Source organism: Dryobates pubescens, chromosome 13 (assembly GCF_014839835.1).
Source record: "Dryobates pubescens isolate bDryPub1 chromosome 13, bDryPub1.pri, whole genome shotgun sequence".
Classification (NCBI taxonomy): Eukaryota; Metazoa; Chordata; class Aves; order Piciformes; family Picidae; genus Dryobates; species Dryobates pubescens.
Window position 1 is genome coordinate 27,843,430 of NC_071624.1, and position 13,856 is coordinate 27,857,285.

General features: G+C 54.1%; 1 protein-coding gene across 2 annotated transcripts in view; it reads left to right on the top strand.

Annotated features, from left to right (window-relative positions):
• Nucleotides 1-13,856, top strand: part of SMG6 (SMG6 nonsense mediated mRNA decay factor) — a 117,459-nt gene that overhangs the window by 46,217 nt on the left and 57,386 nt on the right. For both annotated transcript variants that reach the window (XM_054166242.1, XM_054166244.1), the window contains exons 11-12: nucleotides 9,913-10,029; nucleotides 10,536-10,704. In XM_054166242.1, coding sequence (XP_054022217.1) covers nucleotides 9,913-10,029; nucleotides 10,536-10,704 — 286 coding nt within the window. The remainder of the gene's footprint in view (nucleotides 1-9,912; nucleotides 10,030-10,535; nucleotides 10,705-13,856) is intronic.

The following is a 13,856-nucleotide window of genomic DNA, read 5'->3' on the forward strand; positions in this document are numbered from 1 at the left end:
GGTCAGGCCTACAGGCATCCGATAAGGACTCTGGGATTTACTGCCTCCCTGGAGCTGGGGAGGGCAGTGGCTTTTGCTCTGCGTATTGGCGTTTGCTTTGCAGACTGTCACTGTGGTGCTCTGGTCCCTCAGGAAGCTGTAAAAAGAAGAGCAGCAACCAAGTGAATGTGTTGAAACGGAAGCTCCACACTTTGCTGTTCCTGCCCCATCAAAGCTGCTTTCTGTGAGTGTGCCTGTCTGCAGGCGCTTTCTCTCGTTAGCTCTGACTCCAGGCTCCAAGTGCTCACCAAGGTTCACACCAGAGGAGGCATGTTCCAGGCTGTCTCTTTGCATTTGCTGCCAAAGACATGCCCACCTCCAGCACTGGGAGTGGGGGGGGGTGGAAAAGGCTGCCTTTTATTTGCTGCGATTGTCCTGGTAAAACTTCACTCCAGGCTGGAGTAAATCTCTTGGGAAGCCCTGTTCACACCTCCTCCCCCGTTGTAAATAACATCTGACACAATTATGGTTGGGCGCATGCAGCTCCTGGGTGGGATGCTAGTAGCAGCTTGCCATGCCTGCTGCCTAGCACCGAGCTGGCCTCCCTGGCAGTGCGTTCCCCCCAGCACATGTGCTGAGGAGCCTGCGCTCCTCACTGGCCAGTTTGGGGTGAGGTTCAGGGCTCTCACTGTGCAGCTGGTTCCTGCAAAGGCATGAAAGATCTGTGCAGGCAGAGAGGATATGCTGTCAGGGATTTTCTTGCATTGGGCTGCATCACTCTGCCTTACTGCAGTCCCCAGAATGCCTTTTTATGTTTCTGTCAGCCAGATTTTTTCTTTTTGCAGTGCAGCATTCCCTGTTCTGTCCAGATGCCCTCCACGTGTACCTGCCCACTTTTGGACCCTTTCACTCTTGAAGCCACTTTGGTCCCACCTGGCTTATGCATCCTGTAGTAATATTCCCTCTGCAGCAAGAGACAGCAGGCTGCTCTGGAGCTATATCCATGCTGATGAGCTGGCTTGCCAGCTTGGAGGGACACGCTTGCTTACGAGCTAGCCAAGAATTCAGTATGTTTGGATTTGCCAGCCTCTTAGCTGCCAGGCAGGTCAAATTCATGTAGCTTTCAGTTGTTGGCAGCAGAACCAGCGAGTCTGGGGATCTTGCAGAGCCTTGAGGCCAGTGAAGATTTTGCTGTGCCTGTGTCACGAGTCCTAGCATCAGCTCGCCCACTCGAGCGGCTCTGATGCTGCAGCGCTGAGGAATCGCCGTTTTCTGGCAGGTCTCCAGGCTTGGCTGGTGTGGGTGAGACTGAGGTGCCTCTGCCCCAGCTGGGATGGTCTGCAACTGGTGTGTCTCGGTGTGAGTGTGAGAACTGGGATGTACGTGCCTCCCTGGGCAGCAGGGGCGTTGCTGACACTCCTTGGGGTGTTTCACTTCCACAATTGACTCCTGCAGCCTCGCCAGGGCCAGGGGTGTGGGGCATGATCTCGGCCCAGCCGGCTGGGTCAGGCACCCCAAGCGCGAAGGGAGAGCTCCGAAGGGCTGCTTAGTTCAAGTGGAAATGGCTTCAATCTGTGTTTTGACTGATGGGTCTTTTCAGGAAATTTCTGAGAATAACATTTCTAAAAATGGCTGCTTCTTTCCACTGATATTTCCTGGAAAAGGCTGCGGTTAATTTTAAACCACTATCCTTTTCCCTTTTCAAGTGGAAATGGCTTTGTGATTGTCCTCAAGGCTAATGTCATTCTTTCTGTCCTAGCCTGGGGAGGGACAGTGTGCTTCTGCCCTGGCTGCTTCTTGCAGGACCAACAAGCTCTTCCAGAGCTGCAGAAATTGGGGTGTTGAGGGCACTCTGTGCACGTGTCTGCTTTCCCTGTGGACATGAATAACCATCTCTCCCTGAGTCACTTCACAATGATGTTCTTTGTCAGTGACTCCTGGCCAGTCCCAAGTACACAAGAAAAGTGCCTCTGAAGTCATTCCCTTGCTCAGCCTAAAGCACTGTTTGTCAGAGTCAGGAAGGATGTCCTGAGCTGGTTACTGCACCCCAGGTGCAAGGATCCAGCCCTGCACGTGGATCCTAGGCTGCAGAGTGGTCGGAGTCAGAGGCAAGCTCCCAGATCAGCTGGAGGGAGCTGGCAGCACAGAGCTGTCCTGGGCTGCAGCCCCTTTGTGTTGGGCAGAGCATGGCTTCCCCTGTGGGCAGGCTTGTGCTTCGGGTGGGAATATGTCATTAATTTTTATACCTTCCCCTGTAAACCATCGACCCTTTTTATGATGTCATGAGGGATTCCTTAATTTTGCAGCTGCTTCCTGGTTACGTCAGAGAAGAGCCTCTCGTCCTAGAGCCCAGCACTGCAGTCCAGAACGGCTGGAAACAAATGAAGTGTTGAATATCTAATGGCTTCCACAGGGAGAGCTGCTCCATCCTCCCCAGGCCCCCCGGCATTCCTCACCTCTTAGGCCTCCCTCCCTCCTTCGGACAAGACAGGGTTTCAGCATGGAGCAGAGGGAGCTGCAGACTCCTGGGCGGCCCCAGCTGCTTTTTTGGGAACATGTGCAGTGAGTCCCCCAGAGCTGCTGCATGTTTGGGCACTGTGGCCAGGACTCCTACCTGACCCCAGGGCCTCCCTGCCTCTCCACAGGGAGAGGTCAGCAGGGGGGAGGTGGACTGGGAGCATCCAGGTTATTTCTGCAATCTGTTCAGGAGGGATTCAGCTCTTTGTGCTGCAGGTGGTGATGTTTAGCTTGGCCAGGAGAGCTGGAGCTGCCATTGTGTCTGCTGCCTGCAAATCCAGAGTCGGGGAGCATCTTTCCAGGAAAGCTGCCCGTAATTCCCATGCTCCTTGCAGGGTATTAGCCAGGGCTGAGTGAGTGCCTCCAGGTTCCCAGGCTTTTTCTGGGGGCAGATGAGTGTGTGTGTGACTCGCCAGTTTCCACCCAGGAGCTGGGAGTGCCCATGACTCACAGGTCCTCAGTGAGGGGGTTTCAGGGAAATGCCCTGCAGCAGGGAGCATCCTCCTCACTTTGTGCTTTCCATCCCCGGTGGTTGTGTGAGGTCTTCACCGTGGCCCAGCAGCGTGGTTGTCCTTACCCACTTCCAGCAGACAGCCCCATCTGTGTGGGCTCCCCATAGCCTTGCCAATGCTTCAGTCTGGTGGAGGGTGACTCACAGGGAAAGCACTCCTGTGTCTGAGCAGTAAGAGAGCAAGGGAATTGCCTTCAGGTGGTGTCAGCTTGGAGGTGACCCGCCTCTGTCATCCTCCCCGCAGGGCAGCAGCTGGCTGGTGAATCAGTTGTGTGCCCCACGCTGCTGACACCTCAGCCTGGTGCCTTAGGCACGGCTTGCCCCTCACTGCTCTTCTCCACCTCCTGTGTCCCCTGCCTCCTTTTGTCATCTTGGGGCTGTGTCTGGAGGCTTCTTTGTCGGTGTGATTGCTTTGCCTGAGGTCCTTTACTGTGTCACTGGGGAAGGTAGGTTTGGCTGTTGCTTCCCAAGAGCGAAGCACATCCCTTCTGCTCTCTCTGCCTGTGCTGGGGCCACCTGCTGCCGGCACTGCTCCAGGCTCCTCGGCCCAGAGCCGCAGCTTGGGTTAGGATAGGGAGGCCAGCATGGAAACTGTCTCACTGGAGGCCTCCTGACCCTTGGCTAGAGCAGTCCAGTTGCCTGAATCAAAGGAATCTGTTCTCCTTCGAGACTCTAACGTTTGTTGGCTGGTGTTTTAACTGCAGAGGATTCAGCGCTGCCTGTGTTGTTAGCTGGGGTGGATGTAGGAGCATGTCTGCTGCTTGCTTGTGAGCTCAGGGGTTGCCGTGGCTCGCTTCCACCGCTGCCTAGGGCGTGCTGGGAGTCGAGCAGCTGGGAGCCCTCACTTCCAGCCTCTCTGCCCCATCCCTACCAGTGCCCCCCAACCCTGGCCGAGGCCGCATGGCCCGTGCTGGCTCTGCCCTGATTGTCCCTCGCAGGATTTCCTTCAGCACATGGCACTGGAGCAGCGGCGAGGAGCTTCCTCCAGCCACCCCTCTCCTCGGAGGCGGCCGTCCCCTGCATCTCCTGCTCTTTTCCCATTCCCATTTCCTGCGCCTGGTCGCGTTGCCCTAATAGAGCTTTGGCATCGCCGTTCTGCACACCCTAGCGGGAGAGGGGATGTGTTTATCACTTTTCCTGGAGATTATCTGTTTAAGCACTCTGTGACAGTTACAATAACAAGGGCAGCGCGTTGTGTTTCCCAGCAAAAGGACACTCGCTGCTGAAAGATGTATAGCACTAATTAGAAATACATAACATCCGGCCACATGGCAGCCTTCTCCCGGCCGCTCCATTTCCTGAGCTCAGACGACTTTGACGACAGTTGGTTTATGTTTTCCATGAATATAATGTTCTCAGAGAAACACAAATTTCTTCCCCTTACAAAAGTTCTTTTTCTCTCCATCTCTCTCTGCCTGCCCCCTCCCCGTGCACCCTTTTTCCCCCTGCGAAGCCAGGTAGATTTATGACCGCAGAAAGCCCGGGTCAGATCCTGCTGCCGGCTGGGTCGGAGCAGAGCTCACAGCCCCTGCGTGGCTGCAGCTGAGAGCCCAGGTAGGTGCTTGCTGAGGGCGCTGCAGCAGCTGTGCTGGCCGACCCGCCCTGCTCCCCAGGCTCTCTGCAAAGGAAACTGCCTCCTGGTAGAAAAACAGCACTCCCTGTGCAGTACCCAGCTGAAGAGAAACCCCCTCTTTCCTCTGTGTGAAGAAACAGGAGGTCTCTTCTGCAGCACAGAGGAGTTTTGTGGTCTTCACAAAAACCTCCCAGCCCTGCTTCCCAGTTGCTTTTTCTCTGCTCTTGCAGTTTGATGCTCATCAGCTCTCAGGTTTTTTTCCATCCCATCCCCTCTCCCTCTTCTCGCTCTTGGGCTCTGCTTCAGAGCAGATAGCCTGGGCGCCAGTTGGAGGAGTCTGGGTCCGATCTCCAGCTCGCAGCAAGCAGCAGTGCCTAGCACAAGGATGTTTTTTCAGAGGTCCCTGTGTGCTGGATGGGAGCAGGACAGTTGCTCTGCTGAGTGTAGCACAGGTTAGGTGTGAGGGCGGTTAGATATAAGGGAGGTGGGAAGATGGAGCATGCTCAGGGAGGTGAAATCTTAGAAGTTTTTAGCTGCTGAAGTGAATTCCTGTTGAATATGGAAAAACTTCTGTATTTCAGATGTTTATAGCTTAGCCAAGTGTGGACAGATTTCTAGTAGGACAGGAAAACTCTCTGTTAAAAAGATTATTCTGCAGCAAAATCACAGATCCCCTTTCCAGGATTTGCAGTTGCTAGATTAGCTCAAGGAAAAGGTTGTAAGTGTTTTTTCTGACAAGGGTAAGCCACTATCTTGTTCCCTAGCCTCATTCTCACAAGTAGCCAAACTGTTTTGGCTAAAGACTTCTGGAAGAATTTGGGCTGAAACAGGCACCCAATATGGAAACTCCAACAGTTGAAGGCTGAGCCAACTGGAAAAAGGGTCTTATGGGGGGCTGGTGTCAAGCAGGCTTAATAACACAGCACTCAAAAACCTGCCTGCAAAAAGTCCATCAGAACTCATCTCCCACTGGCCTGTCCAGCCCTCAGCTCTGTGGTGGGTTCACAGAGGGCTGCAGGGCTCTCACGTTTCAAGTGCAGAAAGACAGATCTTTGCGGCAAATTCAGACTATGAAGTGTGGGGCAATGCAAATTATCCAGGGTGGTGGATTCAAACTGCAGAAGATTTGATGACATTCCCACTTTAAAATACTCTGCCTGCTCCATTCTAGCCCTGTGCAGCGCTGCACATACCTCGGAGTTTTGCTGGCATAGCTAATGCAGGGCTACAAATAACCAAGAAACATCCAGCTTGAGAAACTCCCAGAGAGTGGTTTTTTAGGCTGGCCAAGCTTTCTGCTGTGTCTGCAGCATGACTCCATAGGCCTTGTGTCAGTGCAGCAGGTGGTGGTGCAGCATGCAAGCAGGGTATGAGGTTACCCTGCGTCGGTCTTGGCTGCAGATGCTGCGAGTCCTGAGGTCCTGACCTTGGGCTGTGGTTTAGCAAACAGTTATTTGGGTAGTGGTGCCAGCTCACCACCCCATGCAGCACCTTTGATGGTTATGGCACAGCTGAAAGGTGACATTTCTAACCCTTGTGAGCTGCTTCACAGGGTGGCTGTGCAGGCAAGAGCTGAGAGGTGACGTGGTGACAGGGGCTGTGTAACTGATGGCAGCATTAACAGGGACGTTTGCCTGGTTGCAGTGGGAGAAGGTGAAGGAGGAATATGCTGTGGTTGTTGGTACACAACCTGGTCTTGTGCTGGATAATTTCCTGTGGAGTGTCCCTGCTGTGGCTGCTGGTGGGATAGAGTCACATCTCTGACCACCTCATGGCCTATGACCTTGTGGCAGCTTCTTTTGTATGTTATTTCTGTCTGTAGTCTGCCTGACCACCTTCTCACCCTGCCTTGGCTGTGTGGTGTGGCTGGGCGTGGGTGCAGGAGGTTATCTGGTTGCAGCCTGATCTGGGATTGCAGGGGAGGAAGTGGAGTGTGTGTTTGTGGTGGCTTTAGCTGATGGGATCTATCGATGCCACCGGAAAATGTCTCTGGCACCAAGTTCTGATGCTGTAGTTCTGCTTCTCCTGCACCTGGGGGAAACAGATCTGGGAGTTACAGGATTTGTCCTGACCTAGGCAGTCAGGATCTCTCTGCCTGCTCTTGTTGGTCAGTGGCAGCTGGTGCCCCCAGGTTATAGTAGTGCTGCTCAGCTGCAGGGATAGGAAATCACCTAAGTGTCCTCCAAGAGCATCTTTCCATGAAGTTAGTGTCTTAATGCATTGTGTGTTAGCAGCAGCACAAACCAGTGCTCAGCTTAGAGGTAATGACACCCTGTGGGCTCCAGAGCAGATTTCTTGTTCCAACCCCCCCTTTCTGAATGTTTTCTTCAGAGCATTTTTCTCATAGTGCCAGGGTAGGCTCAGATGCTTTGTGCTGTGGGTACAAGACCTTGCTGTGGGTGTGGGGAGCTAGTTTCCTTACTGCTCATCACTCAAAGCACTCCACAAGTTTTAATCACCTCCATTTCACAAGGGCTTTGCCCTTTGATTGTATCCTCACCTTGCTGGCATGGGCAACCAGGGGTAGCCTGGGGTCTGCCAGGTCACAGCCTCCATGTCATGCAGTCATCACCACGGGCTCTGAGCTCCCAGCTCAGTGAAAGCTGAGGCTCCCTGCCTCCTGAGGAAAGTGGTGAAAAGGCACAACGTTTTTCCTGATTTATGGCATTTTCCTCTTTTGTCCTGCAATTAAGCTCTTAAGAGCCTTTGCTGACAGTGCTGGGAGCTGGAGTGCTGGGGTATGTTCAGGGATCTTGAACAGGCACCCACCTGGACTCTTGTCCTTCCCTGCAACGTTGTTGGGAGCCTCCTTGAAATGAGGCTGACAGGCTTGGCCGGGGAATGAACTTTCAGGACCAGAGGAGTTTCGTCTAATTTAATGATGAGATGACAGCACCCACTGTAGCTGAGCTGGAACCCCAGGGAAACCACCCTTGATGTGGGTGTGCTGCTCCTCTCACCTGCACAGGGGGAGCTTTGCAGGCTGTGCCACAGCTGGGCATCACTGCATACGTCGAAGCGCTGTGGCTTCATGTAAGCTGAGCATGGGCTGGTGGGCACTGGGCTCATGTCTGTAAGAGTAAGAGATGCTTGGTGGAGCTCTGGCTGTAGTACTTGGCTTGAGTGAGCAAGGTGCAGGTGGCTGTCCCTGCAACAGCTCACATGCAAGACACTCAACTGGTTGTTCAGTGTTATATGGGGAACTTGTAGCCTGTAACAAGGAGCTGCTGGTGGCGGTGGGAAGGGCTGAGATCCTGGTACCGAGCCTGGCCATGGCCACCACAGAGCATTGCTCCAGCACTTGGAGTCAGTGTCTGACATACATCGAGGCTCTGCAGTCCTTGTCACCCTCAGCATCACAAAAGCTTTTATTTAAGCTTTGCCAGTTTTGGAGGGAGAGGACTTGGCTTTTGTACCAGACCAGTTTGGGAGCTGACTGCGAGTCAGGCTTCAGCGCAGTGCCCCAAGTCCCACGGGTGCTGCCCATTCACAGGATGGGGGTGCTTAGAGAAATGCCCAGAGCTTTTCACTCACCCCAAAGACTCACCAGACTCAGGTGCAGCAAGCATGATGGCTGTGGGCTCATGGTGTGCCCATTTAAGACAAGAAGTGAAGAGAGTCCAGCAGCTCACTCTTGCGGGCGGAGGGAGCGCGGGGAAGACGACTGTAATTTCTTGAACTGGCCTGTGGCCAGAGCACAAGGGCTAACACTCTTAATTGTGGGAAAGGCTTCATGAAAGAGATTTACTGTCCCAGAGTGGTCACATCTTTAGTTTTATGTTTCCTCCAAAAGCTGACAGCCCCTGCAGTACAGCACTTTTCTGCCATGGCTCTGCGGCATTGGCTGAGGGCCAGCTCTGGGAGCAGAGCACCCTGGTTTGGCTGCCAGGCACCTCTGGTGCCACCCTGGGGTACCCTCAGTGCTTTCCTCACTGGGTGCTGAATTCATTGCTGAACTGTAAGAGCTGGCCAAGTCAAGCCTCCCTTTCCCCCCTGTATTTTCTAAATACTTTTTAGTCTTTTTCTGTTTTTAACCTTCCCACCTCATGGCTCTGAAACAATTTGCTCTTAAAAAACAAAACCAATGTTTTTTCTCTGCACCTCAGGTGTTTTGCTAGCCCTGGGTCTCACTAGGGTCTCAATGTCTTACTCTAATCCTCTTACCCTTTGCTCAAAATCCTTGGTCTGCCACATCAGGGGAGCTCAGCTTCCAACACTTTCTCCTTGTATGTGTCTGCGGTAGAGGTGCCTGGGAGCTGGGGCTCTACAGAATCCCACTCTCCCCATCCTGGTGCTGGGCTTGGCTCACTCTGGCACTGGTCTGGAGCCAGTGTCACAGCAGCTTTCCTTATGGTGGCTGCCTGTCTGAGGGCTGGAAGCCCTGGTCATGCATCAGGCGCTGCTATGTGCAAGCCTGCAAGGTGCTGCTGCAGAGCAGCCTTCATGGGCTGGTAGGAGACCCCCAAGCCGTGTGGGTGCATCCCTCCACTCCTCTTCGCACTGCATCCCTGCTTCCCTCGGGGCAAGCCCTCAGCCTGCTGCTCTCCCCAATGTCTCAAGAGAGGACATGAACTAGGGGGCAAAGGGGATTTGGGCCGAGGCTGCCCGTAAGGCTTAAAGCCCTGGTTCCTGCCTGAGCATGGGCAGCCTGGCATGTCCCACACTGCTCTCAGCCTCACTCAGTGTAACCCACGCCCAGCTCCAGGCAGTTCCCTCAAGCTAGCTCCCCGCTGCTCTCAGCAGCCTCAGAAGTGGTTCTGGCTGGGTGTAGATGTGCTGGGGGGATTTGCTCTCACTCCCAGCCAGCTCTCTTTGGAAGAGCTGTGGTCGTGTGGCATCCACTTGAGTAACAGCTTCAATTAAGTTCTCTTGACAAGCTGTTGTGTGACTGGTGAACTAATGGGAGGAGCCCCCTCCTCTGCTGCTGAGGTTAAAACTCCAGCAGGGACAAAGATCAAACATGCAGCTAATTACCCTTTTAACACTTAAACATAACCCCCCTCCTTCAGGGGAGGGCACCAGCTCCAACCAGCAGCTTCTGTGCTGGGAGTCTCAAGTGCCGGCTGGAGGTAGGCTGGCTCAGCAGATGAGGTGGGGTGGGCACGACAAGGGCAGTGCCACTGCAGCCTCTTCTCACTACACAGCAGCTACTCACCAGCCTTTTTTCCCTCACTACATGAAGCACTTTGGTCCAGGACAGGTGCAAGCTGGGGAATTACCCATCCCTGCAGAAATCCCTGCCCCATGCAGGATGCAGAAAGGGAGGCTGCAAAGGCGGAGCAAGAGGGAGCATCTGACCTGCTCCCTGCTGAACCAAATCTCTTTCTTCTAGAGTGCATCTCTGAAGACTGCCGCTCTGTCATCCAGGAACAGGCCACAGCCCTGGGGCTCTCCATGTTTGCTCTCCTGGTCAGGAGGTGCACCAGCCTGCTGAGGGAGTGCCTGCAAGGTAAGGGGTTTACCAACAGGATCCACACAACTGCCCAGGAGGCAGCATGATGTGGTTCAGGCCCTTGTTCCCTGATATTTTGTCCACCTCTTCCCCTCTGCTGGAGCCCTTTGGATTCTCGCCCAGCATCCCAAGCTCTGCCCAGGTCATGGCTGGATCACCTGGCAGGAAAGTCCTTGATGTGTGCATGCAAAAATGTTTGGAAGAAAGGGACGGACTCAGGGCATACTTTCTCCAAGAACTGGGACCTCTGAATCCCATCTGTATGAATGGTGCAGTGGCACCCCACTGCCCTCACTAAAAGGCATCACAAACATCCTGGCTTGCCCTCCCACCCAGTGTGTGTAGGGAGAACAGATTTGTCTTTGTGTTTGGTGTGGGTTGTGGCTGTTCTTTGTGTGTCCAAGGCTGGGATGTTGGGATCTGTGTCGTCCATTCCCAGTCCCTGCCTGAGCCTGGCTACTGGCTGTGGTGAGCTTCCTAGCTCTCACATCTTGTTTTTGCAGCTCAGTCACGAGAGGTGGAGCAGGAGGATGATGAGGACGAGATCAAGGTCTCTGCCTTGCCCCAGGACCTGAAGGAGCTGCTCCCTAGCCTGAAGGTCTGGTCGGACTGGATGCTTGGCCACCCGGACACCTGGAATCCTCCTCCGACCTCTCTCGAGCTCCCCAAACAGTACGTTCATCCTCTAGTCTGTCTTCTGGTGTCCACTGCTTCCCTGAGCTCCTTTTGTCACCTTTCTCATGCTTACTCCTGGCTGTGGCACTCTGCCCTGAGCACCCTGGAGAGGCTCACTGCAGGGGATGTTCATGGGGGGCTTGTCACCCTTAGTGACCTAGTGACTGCTTCAGTGATGCTTGGGTGGGGCTGAAGTGTCTTTGACGAAGCTTGGCTGATGCCTTTTGCTTCCATGTGCTAGGAGATGGCCCATGAGCTGGATTTTTGCCTTCTGCTGAGGCTGTGTGTCTGCTTTTGTTGGGCTACGTCTCCTTTACGTGCTGTGCTGACCCAGCCAGCTCAAACAGGCAGGGCCTTCCTCTCTGCGAGAGGGAAATCCACTTCCAGCATCAGCATTTTGTTGCCTATTTTATGACTGAATCAAGGCAATCCTGGTCAGGCTGGGCTAGGCTGGAGCAACTTGCATGTTCCTGGAGCTCTAAAAGTCACCTTATGCTTCAGAAACAGCTTGTGTCTACCCCTGCAACGCACACAAGGGTTAATCTCCTGAGCTGGCTGATTCCAGCCCGTTAGTCTGTACTGCGGACTAGGCAATTTGCATATTTTTGGACAGAAATCCAAGCGGAGAGGCCAAGTATGGAGTATGCGAAACAGCTTCTGAGCATGCTCCGAAGCTGCTTTCCCGCAGGATTTTCCATCTGCCTCCGGTACTCCGGATCCAGAGCCTGAAATCACGTCTTATTGTTAATCCAAAGGAGCCAGAACCCGGGGTGATGGGAAGGTGCATTAGGAGTAATCCAGCAAAGTGGCTTAACCATTAATGGGTCCCCGCTCCGTGCGTCAGGTCCAGTCCTGCTCTCCTAGTTTATTGCCTCTTACTCCAGTTCTTTTTCATTTGGCTGAGGAAATGGAAATCTCACACAGGAAGTTCTGGGCCTCATTTTGTGGAGATGGAGTCTGTTTTCTGTTTGTCGGCTGCTCGGTGTGGGACCGCTGCCTGCTCATGTGAACTGCTGCCCATCTTTGGGCAGGAACTCCAACTGGGATCCGTCACGTGAGAGCGCGTTGCACCAATCCCCCCTTCCCCTCGCGCTGCCTGCGCAGGGAGCTGCCGAGCCCTTGGCCACAGGCAGCCTCGAGATGGAATTTCTGATGGGGTTCACGCAGCCAGCGCTCGGCGCCGGCCCCGGGACAGGCTGCCTGGCTCTCCTGCAGGGCATGGCTCTGTGTCCCCTGGAGCAGCAGGTGCGGGCTCTGGCTTGTCCCCTGCTGAGGCAGAAGGTGGTGGTGACGGTGTGGATATTTGGGGAGTGGTGGGCATGGGCTGTGGGGCTCTACTACACGAGATCCTGGCCTACTCAGTGGAGAAACGAGGGTCTTCATCTTGTGGTAGAGGCCCAAGCGCTTCCCCACCTTGCTGTCCCCATGGAGTGTGGCTGAGCAGCCCCTTGTGTCCCATCCTTGCCTTCCTCATGCTGGCTTCCAGCTTCTCCTGCTCTTTGGCTCACCAGAAGCATCTGTCTTACCCATGGCAGGGAGACGGGATTAGTCCTCTTCTCTTGACTCAGCATTACATGGCCAGGTGTTGGTGGTCTGAGACTGCAACAGCAGCAGCTGAGCTTCTCTGGAGGTGTGGGTAGTGATGAGGAACAGGGAAGCAGCGCCAATCTTGGGCATGACCTGGAACTTCCAACATTTTCCGTAGAGGTGGGAAAGGAAAAGGGAGCCCTGGGTTACTGTTTCAGCTTTCTATTGACACAAGCCTGCTGCCTGGCTGGGTGCCGCTCGGTAACCAGGTAGAGTCACCAAGTGCTGGGGTTTAGATAGGAGCAGCTTCAAAGAAGTTTAGAAGTAAAACATGGGTCAGAGCAGCAGGCGTGCTGGAGTAAGCCAAGGTTTATGGGCAGGGTAAGCTCAGGAGCAGGGAGAGCTTGCAAGGAGCAAGTGCAGATGCCAAGTTGCAGAACTGAGTGAGAGGCCTGTGCCATTTCAGACGTGCACTGCCTCACAGCAGTGGGACATGCTGCAAGGTCCCTGGCAGTGCCATTGGAGAAGTTGGTTGAACACAATGAATCCCTCTCCCGGTGCTCTGGAACCATCAGTTTAATTGTCCCTCATGATGGCATGGGCACAGAAGAGGAACAGTAAAAAAGCACTGAAGCACCCTGCAAGGATGCCATGAATGTGCTAAAGCTTCTAGAAAAGCCAGGCCCCATACCCACCTGGCAGCCCACTGGGCCTGGCCCAGAGCTTGCATCAAAGTGCAGCTTGTCCAGGGCCAGTGCTGCTGCCAGAATGACGGCCTGGGCTCAGGGCCAGCAGGGCAGCTTGTCAAGACTCTGCCAGAGCCTAGGGCCAGGGCTCTACAGCCCAAGGCCTCTGCTCACGCTGCGTTCGCCATGTTCATGATCACTCGTTCTTAGCAAGGCAGAGAGCTGGGGGACTTTGAGAACGTCTAAACTCAGCCCAGCTGTGGCAGTTGGTTTATTGCTTTCAGCTGGTACTTGAACCCGGGTCCTGGTCTTGGAGTCTTTCCCAGGTTTAATCCCCAGAGCTTTCTCTGCAGCTGTATGACACTGCGCTGACCCCGAATGAGGATAGGAAAATAGAAACGGTGCCAAGCCAGAGTCTCTTTTTCATTTGGAGTCTGGCTGTCTGCCCATGACCAGGGTTACATAATGGGAAACATAGCTGGGGCTCTGGAGAGCCCGCGTTTCACCACGCTGCCCAGACCTTCGCGTTCTGATGCTATATATCTTCCTAATTGTAGCTCGGATGCATTTATCACACTGCTGGATTTGAGTCCTTACAATAAAAAAAAAAAGAGGGGGAAAAGAAAAAAAGGCCCACACCAAATTCCTCAGCTCTCTGCTTTCCCCTTGGACAGAGGAGGAGGGAAAGGTGTGAGGGGTGAGCGCTGCCGAAACCCAGCCTGCAGCTGCGAGCTGTGCAGGAGTGGGCTCTGTGGAGTGGGATGGCAGGCACAGGAGGCCGTGTCTTCAGGGCTCTTTTCTTGATGGGGGGTTGGGAGTGAACTCCAGGTCCTGGCAGAGATCCTCTGCCAAGCTGGGGTTTCAGTGGTCCTCAATTCTACCTGAATGAGAAGCTATCCCTTTCCTCAGAATCAGTCTTCTTGGTCTAGTGCACGC